This window comes from Nelumbo nucifera, chromosome 6, assembly GCF_055504915.1.
Source record: "Nelumbo nucifera cultivar China Antique chromosome 6, China Antique-T2T, whole genome shotgun sequence".
NCBI lineage: Eukaryota > Viridiplantae > Streptophyta > Magnoliopsida > Proteales > Nelumbonaceae > Nelumbo > Nelumbo nucifera.
Window position 1 is genome coordinate 58,435,723 of NC_142654.1, and position 17,457 is coordinate 58,453,179.

General features: G+C 43.4%; 1 protein-coding gene across 1 annotated transcript; it reads right to left on the reverse strand.

Annotated features, from left to right (window-relative positions):
* Positions 1 to 519: 519 nt before the first annotated feature.
* Positions 520 to 7,407, reverse strand: LOC104601946 (L-ascorbate oxidase homolog). Its single transcript, XM_010265462.2, has 8 exons — positions 7,078 to 7,407; positions 6,883 to 6,992; positions 6,253 to 6,523; positions 6,057 to 6,153; positions 5,619 to 5,964; positions 2,579 to 2,944; positions 2,170 to 2,248; positions 520 to 854 (listed from the first exon to the last, which is right to left on the reverse strand). The coding sequence occupies exons 1-8, from the start codon at positions 7,228 to 7,230 to the stop codon at positions 657 to 659; spliced, it is 1,620 nt and encodes a 539-aa protein (XP_010263764.1). The 5' UTR covers positions 7,231 to 7,407; the 3' UTR covers positions 520 to 656.
* Positions 7,408 to 17,457: the final 10,050 nt, after the last annotated feature.

Consider the following 17,457-nt stretch of genomic DNA (forward strand, 5'->3'; position numbering starts at 1 on the left):
GAGCTCGAGCTTAAGGTTCTAGCTCGAACCAAGCTTGAGCCTCATACTACCTTGCCTAGATGAGCTCAAATAGCTAACTATTTGGCTTGGCTTGGCTTGAATCCACCCCTAGTTGTTGTTCATAAAGTTTGTATTGTTTTTTTTCTTTAAAAACCAGCCTAAATTATAACTCAAGAGATATTTTGGACATTCTCGTGCCTCTTTTTAGAGGATCTTAACAAAAGGGCTCTGCTTGTAACTACGTTAAAGCTCAAGGAAAGTGATTGCAATAACCAAACCTGACAAAAGGTTTCAGCAACCATCAAAAACTTATGGAAAGTTTCAGCAACTTACCTTTCATTTTTTTTTTCATGAGAACAAAGTCTAACCTCCAAAAAAAAACACGTCCGGACGTGTCTAACAAGCAAATTAAAAGAAGAAACAAAGATTTAAGCGAACTCTGTTTTCATAGAAGTCAGTACAGTCTATGTTTATTGAATTGAGACCATTGATAGGAAAGAAACCTCAACAAATTGACACTTCTAAAGCTTTTCCTTTCTTTTTAATTTCAGTAATCTTATTTCTTCATTTCTTTTTCTGGCAGCCACACCATCGTGACTGAAAAATAAAGCCACCACACATGCATAGATACATTAACAATGGGTTTATTGTTTATTTTAATGGCCCACGACTTTTCCACATCGAAGAGCGTTTGGGGGGATATCATATTCAGTATAGAGGCTTCTTTCATTGTTCCAAACTCTTACATACAATTCTTGTCCTAGATAGCGCCTATCCCAAATGGCAGACCTTAAGTTCCACATGCCCTTGTTGTCTAAAGACACCAATATTGCACTCCATGATTTTGGATACACCTGCAAAAAAACATAATACAAAGACACATAGAGAAGAGAAATTTATTACGTGTAATGCTTAACGAATATATATTTAGGGATCTCACTTAATGGCTTAAACTTCTTGTCGTTTGAATGGTTTTTTGAGATGATATTATAAGAGTCTATTTGATCAAGTGGTCTAGTGTTTGATTTTCATTGCCTTCATTTATTTATAGTCAGACTATAGATTCCCCCTCAAATAAGTGGGGCATCCTATTATTTCAAGAAATAGGATCTAAGAAGTGGATGTTTTCACTTTCCTATCAAAATTCAATCATCAAAAAGTAATCAATTTAAATACCTTCTTAATTAATTCAAAAGAAAGTCATGGTTTTTAAAACCGACCCGACAATCAAACCTCTCAGGGGTCCAGTTATCAGGTCAAAACTGGTAACCGATTCCCAATTTCAATCCGACTGTCTAGTCTGATCCAATTTTGAAAACCATAAAAAAGTGGATATAATGTGGGATCCATACCAAGCTATGTAATTAGGTTTCCTCATACAAATAAAAGACTCATGATAAGTATTCACTCGGAACACGATTACTACCGCTTCATAAGGTGTTGGCGGTCAAGTCCACTTTCTTGAAAAGTGATAAACATTGCACAAAATAGAACAAATATTACATAAATGGATTAAAAATCAAATAAACTGATAAAAGAAAAATGACTAATTAATGAAAATATTAAATAATTAATAAATAGATAAAAACAGAAGATATGAGACTAAAATAAAGAGCCATTATAAAGACTTTGTATGATGTGGGTCCCATTTTTTGGATAAAATAGGTCGTTGATTGCAAATTTAACCTGATTTAATTTTCTAAATTAAATAAGTAACCTAAGTCAAATGTATCATATAAGCATAAGTTGTGAATCTCAAATGAAATAATAAATAGTGTGGGTCATTTCAATAAAAATGAAATAAAAAACCTAAACTAAATTTCTAATATAGATGATTCAAAAAAATTGAAATAGTTTCATTCCTAGTTATAATTAATTAAATTTAAGTATAAGGTATGTAAGGAGGAGTGTTAGAAAATAATAATCTATTCATGAGTTTGACTATGATATAGAAAAGATATGATATCCGAAAAACAACTGACCAATAAACCAGAATCATAAATGTAATAGGGAACATGGTGTTATTTATCGAAATTCATGGGTGGGTTTTGATTGATCAAAACTCTTTCCATATCATATCTTTTATGCATCATAGATTTTCCCTCTATTCAAAGACTTCAAGTAACAATCTAAGCCTTTTAGGTTAGAAGGGTTCTTTGAGACATTTACCTGAACAGTGTGTCTAGTGGTAGCGTCATATAGATTGTAGCGTTTCCTGTTCACTGGTATCCACTGCCCATTTCCATAGCTGCATACCATTCAGAGCCATAGTGATCGAAACATTGTTCTTTGCGGTTTATTAATTGATACCAAGGTTCAAAATATCGATACGCCTGATGTGTTAGTAGAGGCGTATCGGGCGATATCGATAATATTTTTATTCATTTTTTTATTTTTTTCAAAACCGATTCAGAGAGGCCGGTTTAAGACTTCTCCACCCCTTAAATCGGTCAGAACCCCGATACATCCCTAGTAGAGACATATTGGAAAATCACCAACATGATACATATTGACCGATACTTTGAACCTTGATTGATACTATGAACCATGGATACTTTATACAGATCTAGAGTCCTACCCGACAACCCAGAAGTCATAACCGTCGAGATGCCAAGACTGGATGGAGGTTTCATTGTTTTGGAAGATGATTTCCACAAAATCGTGGAGGGCAGTTCCTACGACGGAAGTTCCAAGGAAAACAGGACCAGGAGTTGGCTTGTCCTGGATGGTGTTCAGGTTGAAGACACCCGGGATGTTGAAGTAATCGGCGAGCTTCAATGGAGTGGTTGGGTTAACGTACGAAACCCTGTTAACTGCATAACGGAGCTTTCCATTTATCTGGGATTTAGAATTAGCCAATACCAGCGTCCTTACTGTTGGTATGGTGCCGTAATGGAATGATCCCTGAGGGTTCGGCCTTGCTGCATTCGCTGTCAAATTCCATCTTCAACAAGAAAAAAGCATATATTATTATCAAATAGATCAACTGCATTATTAATACTTGAGATTTTATAGAAAGTAATATGGCCAGCCACGATCCCTGCATTATTAATTATGCCATATACTAGTCCCATGGAAGCGAATTTTTACGTTACCTCCATAATTAATACTGTTTTGGAGGGTGGTGCTTACTTGCTTAGTCATCCGCCGATAACATTAATCCCCTCCTACCTCTCTCTAGAGGTGTTAATTGGACTGGATTTGGTTCAATCCAATACAGTCTAATGTGAGTCCATTTATGAATGAATTGCACTCAATCCCATACAAAGTAAATTCAATCCAATTCGAATGAAATATCAAAAATTATATATAAAAAAACAGAATATATAAAAATTATAAAAATATATTAAAATGAATAAAATCTGAAAATTATAGAAAATATACCCTTTTGGCATTGAAAAAGCACTTTTAAGTGCTTTCAATCTTTCATAAAGGTACTTTGATAAAAATGTTTTTACAAAAACACTTTTATGAAAGTACTTTGTAAAAGTAGTTACGTAGAAGTGTTACTTTTATAAAAGTACTTTCATAGAAGTGCTTTTATAAAAGTACTTTCGTAAAAGTGCTTTCGTAAAAGTTCTTTCATAAAAGTGGTTTTATAAAAGTGATTTCGTAAAAGTGCTTTTATAAAAGTACTTCCATAAAGTTCTTTCGTAAAAGTGCTTTTATAAAAGTACTTCCACAAAAGTACTTTTATAAAAGTACTTCTGTAAAAGTGCTTTTATAAAAGTACTTTCATAAAAGTTCTTTTGTATAAGTGATTTCATAAAATGCTTTCGTGTAAAAGTACTTTTGTAAAAGTGATTTCATAAAGTGCTTTCATGTAAAAGTACTTTTATAAAAGTGCTTTCGTAAAAGTATTTTTGTAAAAGTGCTTTCATAAAAGTATTTTTGTAAAAGTGCTTTCGTAAAAGTACTTTTCATAAAATTACTTTTATAAAAGTGTTTTCGTAAAAGTGCTTTCGTAAAAGTACTTTCATAGAAGTGATTTTATGCCAGTTTTAGTTTTGATTAGTTTCAAATTGGACAAGGGTTTAGCTTCATGATCGGATTATTGGAAATTTGATTTAGGTCCAATTCAGACCAATAAGAATGTGGACTAATTTATTTTGGATTTGCCCAATCCAATAATTATAATGGACCAAATCCGATTTGATAAGATTTGGATCGGATAGGATCCAATCCAAAACCAGTTGATTGACACCCCTACCTCTCTCTTATCCAATCCAAAACCAGTCGATTAACAACCCTACCTCTCTCTTTACCTAGGCAAGCAAAAACACACAATAATGTTGGCATTGATCTTATTCAAGCAACATTTGCCTAAGAAACACTTGTCTAGATAAACTCACTTACCCATATTATAAGTCAAAACCATGGTTTTGAAAACTAGACCAGACTGGACGGTTGGATTGGAAAACTTGGGAACTAGTCTGGTAACAGGTTCCATTTCATCCTAAAACTGCTTTTTGGCCAAAAGCCACTGATTTGGTTAGAGAATTGTTGATAGGGCTGTCAATGGGTTAGGTTCGACTCGATAGACTTGATGGACACGAATCTATTGGACTAGTTCTGGTTCTGAGAACTAGAACCAACATATTGGTTCTAGGTCTTGATATAGGGTCCCGATTACTATCGATTCGAAACCGGTTCCACCTAGTCCTGAACCGATTCAGACCCGACCCGATTATATATATATTATAATATATTAAATAAATTATATATATATATTATAATATATAATGTATAATGTATGTATAGAATATTTAATATATATTAAACATAAATATTTATTTTTTTATTATAATCGGGTCTGTCGGGTTAGATCCGATTGTCTTGAGAACCGATTAGTTCGGTTCTAGGTTTGAGCCCTCAACGTTTCATGTTGGGTCGGTTTTGGTTCCAACCCATACCTAGACCCATTGACGACCCTACCCATTGACCGAGGCAGTCGAATCGTCGACTACCTGGATTGTGGTTTTTGACCACTTTTTCAATTTTTATGTTTTATAAGTCAGAACGGGTTGTTCATCCGAACCGAGCGGTCAGACTATTCAACTCGAGAACTAGTCCCCTAATTGGCCTTAATGGAATCAACGCTATTGGAACCTACCTTGGAATCGAACTTGCCTTGAAATAAACCTTAGAATACTTTTGGGGATGTGAAGATTTGAACTCAAGCATTCATGGCTACAAAGGCCATGGTCTCACTTGACCATTGAGTTACTTAAGTGATTTGATCATTTGTTTTCATGTTAATATTTGAATGTTTACGATAAGTAGTGTAAAAGGTAATATTTACAAAATTTAAATTTAATTTATAAGTTTTTAACCATATAATGATAATCTACACATATTAAGTTATCCAATTTAATCGATAAAGATAATATAGGTTTTAAGGGAGAGTAAAAAAGTACAGGTTCCATGGGTAGATTCTAGAATCGACACTGGAACCACCAAGGCTAAAGCCGACCCTAGAACCAATCTTCACAGGGTAGATTCCAATTTCTACCATAGAACCGAACCGAACCCGCCCATGCTCACTCCTAAGAGCTACTACTTTTTCTTCTTAGTTCTTTAGTCTCAATGAAACAGAAAAGAGACATAGCTGATATTACCTGATGGTTCTGGCTTGCTTCATCGACCAATGGATATGGTAAGTAGGAGCAATAGGCAAGGGTCCAGAAGCTGGGGTGTGGGAGTTGGAATAGTGAAGTATTGCTGTTGTGGTGAGAATAGGCTTTGTGAAGCGCGCAGAAGCAACAATATAATAGTCTTTTGGTGGCTGGTTTAAGGTGACTAGCACAGCCACAGATTGGCCCACATGTACGTCCAGAGATTCATAGAAGTCCTGAACGGTATGGGATCCTTCTACTTCAACAAGCTTCAATCGGTGACCCTGAATTCTGAAGTTGATCGAGGTCGACAACCCCACATTTGAGACCCTGAACATGTAGCTCTTCCCTGAACCAAATACCCACTTATCATATCAATTCGGAGAACCAAACAATCGATATATAAAAATAATTAATGGTGCCTTCGGTGAGGAGAATTGCCTTGGTCTCCAGTGAAGGAGGAACTCGTATGACCATTTATAAGAAGACCACTAGGGAAAGGAAGACTTTTTCCTGAGTCCAGTGTTTGCTGTAATGCCTGAAAGAGAAATTAACCGGAAAGCATGGTCAAATTCTGATCACTTGATTTAGAGAAAGACAACTGCTAGCATGCATGGCTTCTCCTGCGATTACTAACCTTATGACCGGCCTTATACCAATCGCCGACAAGTAAAGTAAACTCGTCGGTAGGTATAGGATAAGGAATTGATATTCCAGGCCTTGCGTAGATGTTGAAACCTCCAAAGCCACCGGCAGCTCTTTGCATCAAAGTTGATGGGAAGTACGTGAAGGTTCCGATCTGATCTTTCGTCTGGAAATGGTAGGTATAATTTGAGTTTGGAGGAATTGGACAGTTGGTTCCCAGAACTCCATCTTGCCATGAGTTCTTCCTTTGTTTCACTCCATTCCTAGTTTTGACAAAACAAGTTACAAATCCCAACTAATTAAACTATAATCTATAACCGAAAGATTTAATACAAGCATATACTCAATAAAGATTGAACCCAGATAGTAATTATATATAAACTCTATGTATCTATTGATAGGAAGTCGAAATAGATATATAGTAGGATTAGGAATTTCACTTCATTTCTGAATGTGAAAATTAAAGAAGATAATACACTGGTGCAACTTCTTCCCTACCCACATCTTGGAAGGATTCCAATGCCCAGATCCTTCATCGTAATAAACACCCAGAAAGCGCTTTGGCTAGATTTGAAACAAGTAATGATGATAGAACAGAGAAGAGATCAGAAGAAAAGCAGACCATGTAATTAGGAAGGGCTGATCCAATTTATTAATAACGTTTACAACTATGTTGTCATTTGTCACGCAGTCAATTCGTGGACCAGGGAACTGCCCATTGATGAGAATTCCCTGCAAAAAGCATGTCCAATTAAATTATTCTAACCACATACTGTCATTAGACTGAACATTAATCTGGGTGGGTTGATAACCGAACCTGTTGAGGAACACCAAGAGGAGATATTGTCCCATAGATCACTGTCCAGGTGAAGTATTTGTAAGGGTCTTCTGCTTCCACCAGCAGGAAAACCCTTAAACAGGCTAAAGCTCCAACAAAGAGATTCAAGAACACAGCTCTTATCATGATCATACCAGGAGAAAATATATACTCTCCAAGATTCCAATTTCTGCTAAAAGATAGAAGAAAAAGGAACGTTTCTGTCAATTAAAAACAATAATTCTTAGCCAAACTGCGAAAGAGCTTTTTAAAACTGAAAACTAAATTAATGCCTATAAGCTGATGATCAGACTCTAAAACATATCCACTTCAAACGTAATTCAGGCCGTAGATGGCCGAGTGGAGCTGTGTATTATAGATGAGCAGCTGATCTTTTAAGCATTATAAGCTGAACCACAGAGAATTGACTAAATGCATGGATTAATGGTCAAACAGATATAGAGAGGCCAAAGGATAAACAAATAGGAACGTACCTGAAGTTGAATCTCCTCGGTGAAGCAAGGAGAAAAAGAATAAGAGATAGAGAGGTGCAAGTGCAATTGGCCCTTTATGCATGGGTTTAAGCTGCAGCTTGGCACCTTAAATATATAACAAATCACAAATACTAAACTAGTGGAGAATTTTTTTTTTTAAGTGGCCGGGGGCGGTGGCATGAATCGATCGACAGGAAAGCTCATTTGCGGCGCACTCCATGCCCAGAGAGAAAGAGAGAGAGTCCAAATCCAAGGGACTGATTTGACTAGAATTTCTCGAAGTTCGGCAGCCACCCTGACTCCAGTTCCAATCGGAAGAAGTAGATTAAAAGTTTAGATTTGTGGGTGATGATGACGAGGATCTCATCGACAGAACGTTTTATAAGCGAGAAGGTCGCAGTCCAGAGCGGATCAGCAATAAATGCAGTTCAGGTGATCAATAAATAAATATAATAAAACACATCTACGTACGTACAGTTTCAGATGAAGTTATACTCAGCTCAGGCAGGGCGGCTAGTAATAGTAACTTCCGAGTTCCGTCATCACCATCACAGTATCTCAGTCTCACATGCATGGACCATGGAGAAATAGAAGACACAGAGAGGTTTTCACGGATCGAGTTTTTTCTCCTTTTTCTCGGATTTCCACTTGGACGGAAAATTTCTCCATCTCTGTACGTGGACATGGATGAAGGGAACGCAATGGAAATGATGAAGCAATCTTGCGAAAAACGAAGAAACCAATCAACCAGATGACACCAGAGATCTAGTAAAACTAACCAAACACACAGAAACGCCAAAACAAAATAATTAGACCACAAAGTTAAATCACAATGAAAGCCATGCTCATCAGTCCGAGCTGATCCGACCCTTTGCCCATCCAACAATGAAGCCTTACAAGATACCAGTCATCTGATGCGTAACTAATAAGCTTCCTCCTCCCCTGTGATTTCAGTAAAATCAGAGGGGGTTTCTAACCAAAGAGACAGAATTTGTGGAAATAATTTTTTTCCAATATACATCCTTGATAACAAAATACAATTTTCCATTGAAATATATATTCTGAAATCACTTGAAATAGCCTCCTTCATAGATAATAAATACAGTTTTATCATAATACCATCTCCAAATTTTATTTTACTTAGTTTTTTTTAATATATTTTCAACTTTTCATTTCAATCTTAATATTGATCAGGTAGTAATAATTAGGTATTCTGTGTGCTTTATATGCAATAAGTAAAAAAGAGTAAAATGGACTTTGAAACATTTTTCAATTGTTACTTTGGACTTTTCAACACAATGTATAAAATTATAAATATAGAATAAACTCTTTTGTTTTTAATTTTTAGGGGTGCTATTTGGGCTTTCTAATTGGTTCAGCCCAATAGAATCAAATAATGGTCCAAAGTTCCCCAAACTGTATGAAAAGTCACACCAAACCATAATAAAACGGTTTGGTCTAATTTGATTTCCATGCCACAATGGTATGGTTTTGTTTGGGAATTAATTTTTCAAACCATAATTTACTGGTTTGATTTGAGATCTTCGCTAAACCACACCAAACTAGACCATGAACACCTCTCAGTGCAAGTAAGGAGTTTTGGATCTCCTCCCAACAAAAATTGTTTCAACACTCTTCCAACATGATCTGTATCCGAACATCTTTTCATAAATTCGGATCATATTTGAACACAAATCACGTTGAATGTTTTTCTTTAGATTGAAACTTGCAAGTGAAGTACCTGATTTGAAGAATTTAAAGCTACATAGCAACGGGCCAGAACAAATGCTCAACCAGGGGTGGAGGCACATTTTATCGGGAATCTTTGGCTGCCGACTCTCAGTGGGAATTCTTGCCTACTTTTTAGTTTTTACGGATAAGTACGGACAGGCCTAATGTAGATTTCTGATTTCAAATGCAGAGCTATAAACATTCAAAAGGTTAAAAACCCACACTCTATGCACCCATACCCGCCCATGAATTGGCATCAATTTCGAGCTGGCACCTATCCCAAATGTACTTTGAACCTACAAATCCGAGGTGGTGCACGAATTGAGGAGAGCAACCAGATAGTCCTTGCTAACTGGGCAGGGCCGAGCTACAAGGACGAGGCCGCGCTTTAAGACCTGTGATCAAGAAAGAAGTCAGAGGTCCGAGGAGTTATCCCCGGGTAAGTACTCTGACACTCAAGTCAGTAGGAGGTGGTGGATGGTTGGGCCGAGCAATAAGGGTGCTGGTCCGAGCTAAGTAGCAGTATGGGTGTCAGAAGTTGGGGTCTCTTACCTCGAGCATTGAGTACCTTTTTATAGCCGGAGAGTCCGTATCATAGTTGGAGTAGGGTCTTCCCACCTTATCCGCTATGCGAACTTATCCGTGTGGCACGTAGTTGACGTGGTCAGTGAGGGATTATAGTAATATCGTAGCTCGGCCAGATTACGCTGACGTGGCCATGGGCCTCTGGGCCAACTCAGCCATGTCCCCAACATTACTCCCCTAGTTCCGAAGTCGAGGGATGAGGTCCCCTACGTTCGTTGCCTGGTTGAGGAACTTTTGGGCATGCGTATCGTCCACGCCGTGTTGGTCGTTGCTAAGGAGTCCTCCGATCGTTGGCTATAGAACTTAAACGAGAACCAAAATTTTGGTTCCCGAACCACTCCCCCAGTTTTGCTGTCGAGGAGGGGGAATGCTCGGCCTAGCCAAGGATCCGCATCGAAGGTTGGACCGGTACTGCGGGCCTCCGTGTCAAAGGTTGGACCTTTGTAATTTTCCCGGTATGTCTATTTCATCTCGTCGGTCCTCTTCCTCTTCCGAGTACTCCAGTAGTTTCGATTCTAGCTCTTCTCATGGCTCGAACTATGAGCCCGAGCTGAGAGACTTTGTAGCCGCCAAAGTTGAGGAGGCTGAGATTGGTCCCTCCGATATGGAGGCGGAGCTTCCTCTATGGGCAGGTTGCCGGTTCAGCACCACACCCTACGTCTTGGCGCCTAGGGATATGGCTCGGATCCGAGCTATGTATGCTATTCCTGCGGAATACCAAATGAGGTGTCTGCAACCCAGGGAGATGGCCACTGATGCTCAGCCCGGTGAGCTATGCGTTTATGAGCACTGCTTGGAGGCTGGGCTAAGGTTCCCATTGAGCGAGGTTCTTGCTCGGCCTTATGTCCTATTGCGCCGTCTGCGATATCGAATTGACCCTGGGGATGGTGAGCTTTATGTTCCAACTGAAACACCACCAGTAGGGGTGCTATTACTTCTCCAGTAGGCGGAACATTCGGTCACTGGTTGGGGCCCCTTCTTTTGTGAAGCACTGGAAGGAGTCATTCTTCTTTGTGCGTGTTCTCGGGGGTCTCCCTTTTCCCGTCGAGCTGCGGGAGCCGAGGACGACTCTGCTGTAGCCCCACTGGTTGGCGCTCATTTGGGAGGAGAGGTTGGCCTTGAGCATGATCCACGAGATTGACGTTTATGCTTACACATGCTCAGAGATGCTCGCCCGGTTGATGGAGAGGGTGGCCGATCTATTTCCTTTACTATTTGCTCGTCGAGTTAAATTTACCTTTCCTGCTTTCTACTTACCTTGGGTATCCTGTGTTGCAGGTATTAGTATGGCCAACGAGGAAGAGATTGTTCGCCGGATGAAGGCACTTCGGCAAAGACAAGGGCGAGCTGGTGTGCAACCGGAATCTCGTCTTGAGACAGAAGAGTAGTCATGATCCGCGGACAGGGCGGCTCGTCGACAAAGGAGAGTCCGGCAGCGGGAGGCCGAGGATGACGATATTGTCGTGGTTGATCCTGAAGGGGTTCGTCGTCCTGTGGGTGCGTCAGAAATTGAGGTAGGCAGCAACTCGGGTCTGCACGTGTCGAGGATTTCGGTTAGTGTGGATGACAATCTGGAGATGCATGGGGTTCCCAAGTAGTTACTGCAAGGAATCATTACAATGTCCATAGCTCGGGAATCGGTTGGGGTCGGCAATGAAGCCTTGGAGTGTGCGCTTCTACGATCTGCTGCCCAGGTAAGTCCCCTCCTCTTATTCCTTGTGTTTCGCTTTCTTTTTCGATATTCTTATCATGTTTCTTTTGTAGAATGCTTGTGCGGCGGTCGAGCTAGTTGATCATGTCCGAGACCTCCGGTCGGCATACGAATGGGAACACTCTGAGTACCTACGATAGAAGGCCCAATTGGCCGAGCTTCAGGCTGTTGAGGAGTGGTAGGCCGTGTTAGAGAGAGAGGTGGCTGAGCTGAAGGCACAGCTGGCCGAGCAAGCCAGCCTTGTCCGGGAGCTGAAGCGAGAGATCGCCAAGCTTAAGGCGGAGTGAGCCAGGCTGAGGTAAGAGGCTGTCGAGGAGGCAGTCAATGAGTACAAGGCGTCAGAGGAGTTGTAGCTGCAGATGGACGAGTACACCGAAGCTTCCTTTGTGGCTGGTTTCAATTTCTTCTGACGAAGGATCCTTCGCCGTCACCTGGAGTTGGCCGACGGGTCGCAGGGTTAGGGTGTTTTCGATCCAGACTCCCCGCAAGGATTCGCCGAGGGAGCTGATGAAGAGTCTGGGGACGAGGTCGACGCCGTTGATGGTGCTGCTGACTCTGTTGTCGAGGATTGAGTGGCTGCCTTTCTTCCATTTTTCTTTTTTTTGGGCTCGGTATGCCGAGCCTTAAATGATGTAATGGACGATTTTGGGTTGAATACTAATGTTTCTTCATTGTCCATATGTTGCTTTCCTTGTGCATTTCTTTTTCCAGCCGAAGCATGTCTGGCGGGGCTGTTATGTGTGTTGGGCTGGGCTATGCCTCGGCCCTTCCCAGTTTGGTCGGAGCTTCCCTTCTCCTGGTGTAAGGACTATTACTCTACGCTGGACGAAGTCACCAATCTTGAATTTGCGTCTTCTGACCTTGGAGCCCTGGCCATCCTCTACTGTTGTGTAACCATCTTCACATGTGCTCGGTTCCGAGCTTCCTCTACTAGGTCCAACTCCGTGCGTAGATCTTCGTCATTCTACCCTTCATTGAATAATTCGGTCCGAAGGGTTGGTGAACCTACATCCACAGGGACCATGGCCTCAGCCCTGTAGGTCAGGCTGAAAAGGGGTCTCCCCTGTGGTAGTCCGCGGGGTCATCCTATAGGCCTAGAGAATGCTCGGCAGCTCCTCAACCCACCTTCCCTTGGCTTGATCTAGACATGTTTTCAGGCCGTGTAGTAGGATGCAGTTGGTTACTTTAGTTTGTCCATTGCTTTGGGGGCAATATACTGCGGTAGTCTGGTGGTCGATCTTTAGGTCGGCATAGAGGGATTCGAAGTTCTTGTCGGTGAACTATGTTCCGTTGTCTGTGATGAGCACGCCCGGGATACCGAAGTGGCAAACAATTCCCTACTAGAGGAAATTATGGGCATTGTGGGCGGTGATGCGTGCTAGAGCTTCAGTTTCTTCCTACTTCGTGAAGTAGTCCACTGCTACGAGAAGGAACTTCTTTTACGCAATTGCGGTGGGGAAGGGGCCGAGGATGTCCATTCTCCATTGGGCGAACGGCCACGGGCTGGTGATCGGCTTCAGAGGGGCCATAGGCTGGTGATGGAGATTGGAGTGACCCTGGCAACTATCGCACTTCCGAACTAACTGGGCGGCATCCTGCTTCGTCGTCAGCCAGAAGTATCCCTGTCGGAGTGCTTTATGGGCTAATGTGTACGCACCGAGGTGATCTTCGCAAATGCCCTCATGTATCTCCTTGAGAACGTAATCTGCCTCGGTTGGGGGAAGACACTTCCGGTATGGAAGAGTGTGGGAACGGCGGTAGAGTTATCCCTGGATTAGGCAATACCTGGCCGCTCTGTGTTGGAGCCTTTTTGCTTCTGCTCGATCCTCTGGGGAAGTGCCTTTTCGAAGGAACTCGATTATGGGGTCCATCCAAGATGGGCCATGCTGCATTGGAAGGATGAGGATGGTTGTTGGTGCAATGCTCGACTGGGCCAGTGTATCTAACTGAATGGCTGAGTCAAGGTCGGTTTGCGGCGAGCTAGCCAGTTTTGAGAGGGCGTTGGCTCAGGCGTTCTTGGCTCAAGGGATCTGTTGAATTTTGAAATGCTTGAGCTGCTGAATGAGTTCCTGCACCTTTTGTAGGTAGCTCACCATAGAGGGGGTCCGTGCTTCGAACTGGCCATGGATTTGGTTGACCAAGAGCTGTGAATCACTAAAGGCCTCGATTCATCGGGCCCCGAGTTCCAAAGCAAGGCGGAGCCCAGCAATCAGAGCCTCATATTCGGCCTCGTTGTTGGATGCCTTGAACTCGAACCTAAGGGCGTGCTCCAGCACCGCATCATCTGGGCCGAGGAGGATAAGGCTGGCCCCACTGCCCTACTGGTTTGACGAGCCATCTACGTGGAGAGTCCATACTAGGGGTAGTGGGGCTGGTTCATCGGAGGTAAACGTACATTCTGTGATGAAATCCGCTAGGGACTGGGCTTTAATCGTCGGTCGAGGTGCATACTCAATGTCGAATTCACTTAACTCCACACTCCATTTGACCAGGCAGCTCGATACTTCCAGCCTTTGTAGCACCTATTTAAGGGGTTGGTTGGTTAGTACTCGAACGCTGTGGGCCTGGAAGTAGGGTTTGAGTTTTCTGGCGGCGATGACGAAGGCCAGAGCTAACTTTTCTAGATTAGAGTACTGGGTCTCTGCGCCGCTGAGGACTTTGCTGGTGTAGTAGATCGGCCTTTGTACTCGGTCCTCTTCTTTAACCAGTACTGAGCTGACGACCTCATCTCAGGCTGAGAGGTAGAGTAATAGCTCATCCCCTGGGCTCGGCTTAGTCAGGAAGGGCGGCGAGCTTAGGTACTGCTTCAGCTCCTAGAAAGACTACTCATATTCTTCTATCCATTGGAAGTTCTTTGGTCGTTTGAGGGCTTTGAAAAAAGGGAGGCACCAACCGACAGATTTGGACATAAATCTGCCAAGGGCGACTATTCTCCCGATGAGTCGTTGCACTTCTTTATGGGTCCGGGGGGATGACATGTCAAGGATGTTCTTTATCTTCTCCAGATTTGCTTCAATTCCTCTCTATGTTACCATGAACCCCAGAAACTTGCTGGAGCCAACCCCGAAGGCGCACTTGGTTGGGTTTAACTTCATCTTGTACTTTCTGAGCGTGCCGATGACTTTGTGGAGGTGGCTAGGTGATGTTCAGCCTTTTTGCTCTTCATGAGCATGTCATTGACATATGCCTCCACATTCCTGCCGAGCTGTTCTTTGAATACCTCATTCACCAACCGCTGATAAGTGGCGTCGGCGTTTTTGAGGCCGAAGGGCATTACCCTGTAGCAGTATAGGCCTTGGTCGGTGATGAAAGCCGTTCGCTCCTGGTCGTCCGGGTTCATCCAAATTTGGTTGTAGCCTGAGAAGGGATCCATATAGCTTAGGAGCACATGTCCTGCTGTCACGTCGACAAGTTGGTTGATCATCGATAGGGGAAAGCTGTCTTTGGGACATGTCTTATTCAGGTCAGTGAAGTCGATGCAGATTCTCCACTTTCCGTTAGCCTTCTTTACCATCACTACGTTGGCCAGCCAATCGGGGCATTTGACTTTCCGAATGAAGCTGGCGTCGAGCAGCTTCTGCACTTCATCAGCTATTACTTGCCACCGCTCTGTGGCGAAGTTTCTCTTCTTTTGCTTCACTGGTTAGTAGCGAGGATCGATGTTCAGCTGGTGTGTGATAACTTCAAGGTCGATCCCGGGCATGTCTGCTACCGACCAAGCAAATACGTCAGCATTATTCCTCAGTAGTTGCACAAGTTCCTCTCAGAGGTGATCGCCTAGCAGGGAGCCGACTTGGACTATCTTTTCGGGATCATCTTCAAATAGGAGGACCTGGACGAGGTCTTCCACGGGTTGACTATGCTGCGCCTTTACCTTGTCACGCAGGTCATAGGCCTCCGCCATCAACATCTCGGTGGTTGGACGTGGTCCTCGGCAGGATAGCTTATAGCAATGTCACGTTGTTTTCTGGTCTCTGCGTGCCACCCCTATGCCATACTTGGTTGGAAATTTCATAGTGAGGTGGTAAGTCGAGACTACGACCTGCAAGGCGTTGAGGGTCAGCTTACCGGGGATCACGTTGTAGGAGGAGGGGCAATGCACCACGACAAAGCCTACCATGGTCGCCCCAGTGACATCGCCGTCACCAATCAAAAGGGGAAGAGTTATCCTCCTAGTGGACTGGAGGGACTCTTCCAAAAATACCATCAAGGGAGTGCTGACTGGTGTAAGCTGCTCTCTGTTGATGCTGATTTTTTTGAATGCATCTTCAAACAATACGTCGGCAGAGCTTCCTGTGTCGACTAGGATCCTCCGTAACTCGAAGTTGGCCACTTCGGCTGTGATGACCAAGGCATCGTCGTGCGGTGTCTGGACCCCTCGAAGGTCATCGTCAGTGAAGGTGATTAATGTGTCGCACCTCCTCCCATGACCTCGATCATTGATCTCGCACAATCGAGCATATCATTTCCGACCCGAGCTGCTTTCCCCTCCAGCGGCGGCTCCTATTGATATGACGTGGATGACACTGGACGGGGAGCCTTGGGGCGGCGGTTGCCGAGCTTCATCAGCTCTTCATTCCTCTTGGGCTGGCTTCTCCCTTCTGTTTATGAAGCCGCTGAGATAACCACGCAATGGTCCTTGTGGAACTCGCAATACTTGTCTTGGTTCCTCTTGTTACTTTGTGTCTTCATCTTCTCGTGCCACCTGACGTAGTTGCAGTCACGGATTTGCATCAGGATCTCAGACCGCAGAATGTTAAGTGGCGTAAAATTCTGATAGGTCGGTGGGGGGGGGGTCTGAGGTCTATGGTCAGTCCAGCGATCCTATTTCTTGTGATCTTTGTCCAACCTCTCGGACTTCTGCTCGTCGATCTCCTTCCTCTTTCTATCGGGCTTCTCATCCTTGTCTCTGAGTTGCGCCTGAGCCTATTCGGCGTTGATATACTTTTGCACGTGGCTCATTAGCGTGGCCAATGTCTGAAGAGGATTTTTGGAAATGGAGAAGTTGAATGGGGAATGGCGGAGTCCGTGCTGTATGACCGTCATTGCAACTGATTAGTTTAAGTCCCTGACTTGGAGTGTTTCTTTGTTGAACCTCGCCAGGTAATCTCTAAGGGGCTCCGCCTTCTTCTGTCGAACTTGCATAAGGCTGGTCGAAGTTTTCCAATGCTTCTGACCAGCGGTGAACTGTGCTAGAAACTGGGTCTCTATCTAGGCCCATGATGTTATGGACCTCGGTGGCAGAGAGGAGTACCACGCCAAGGTTGGGCCCTGTAGCGTGGTTACAAGAGCTTTGCACATTAATCCCTCCTATGCACCGTGTAACATCATCCGAGCTTTGAGTGCCACGACATGGTCAAAGGGATCGGAGTTCCCGTCGTACTTGTCGAATTGGGGGGCTCATCATCCAGCAGGGGGTATCTCGTCTACCATGTCCTGGACAAAGGGTGGTTCCTTAGTGATAAGCGCGGTGGCTTGCAAAGGTTGGTCTACGGCAAGAGTCAAGCTCTTGTGGGTTTAGGTGCATTCCAACTCTTCCAAACGTTGTCGGAGCTCTTTGATCTCGGCATCTCTGTTGTTCGGGGTCACAGCATGTATGGCCTCCCTCTTGGGTCGTGTAGGGTGATCCTTGACTGACCTTAGCTCGGCAGCATCCTTTTGCCGAGCCTTTCTTTGGCGGGGATGCGCGCTGACTGGCGTGTCTGGCTATGGTGGTCCTGTCCACTGGAGCGGGTAGTAGAGGTGGGCCTTCGAGTCGTGCCCTGCATCATACGCTTAGACCGCTCTCCCCTCACATCTGACCGATGCGCTTTGGGGTCCACGGTTCGAGGATCGTTCTTCTTACGCGCCGAGGCATGA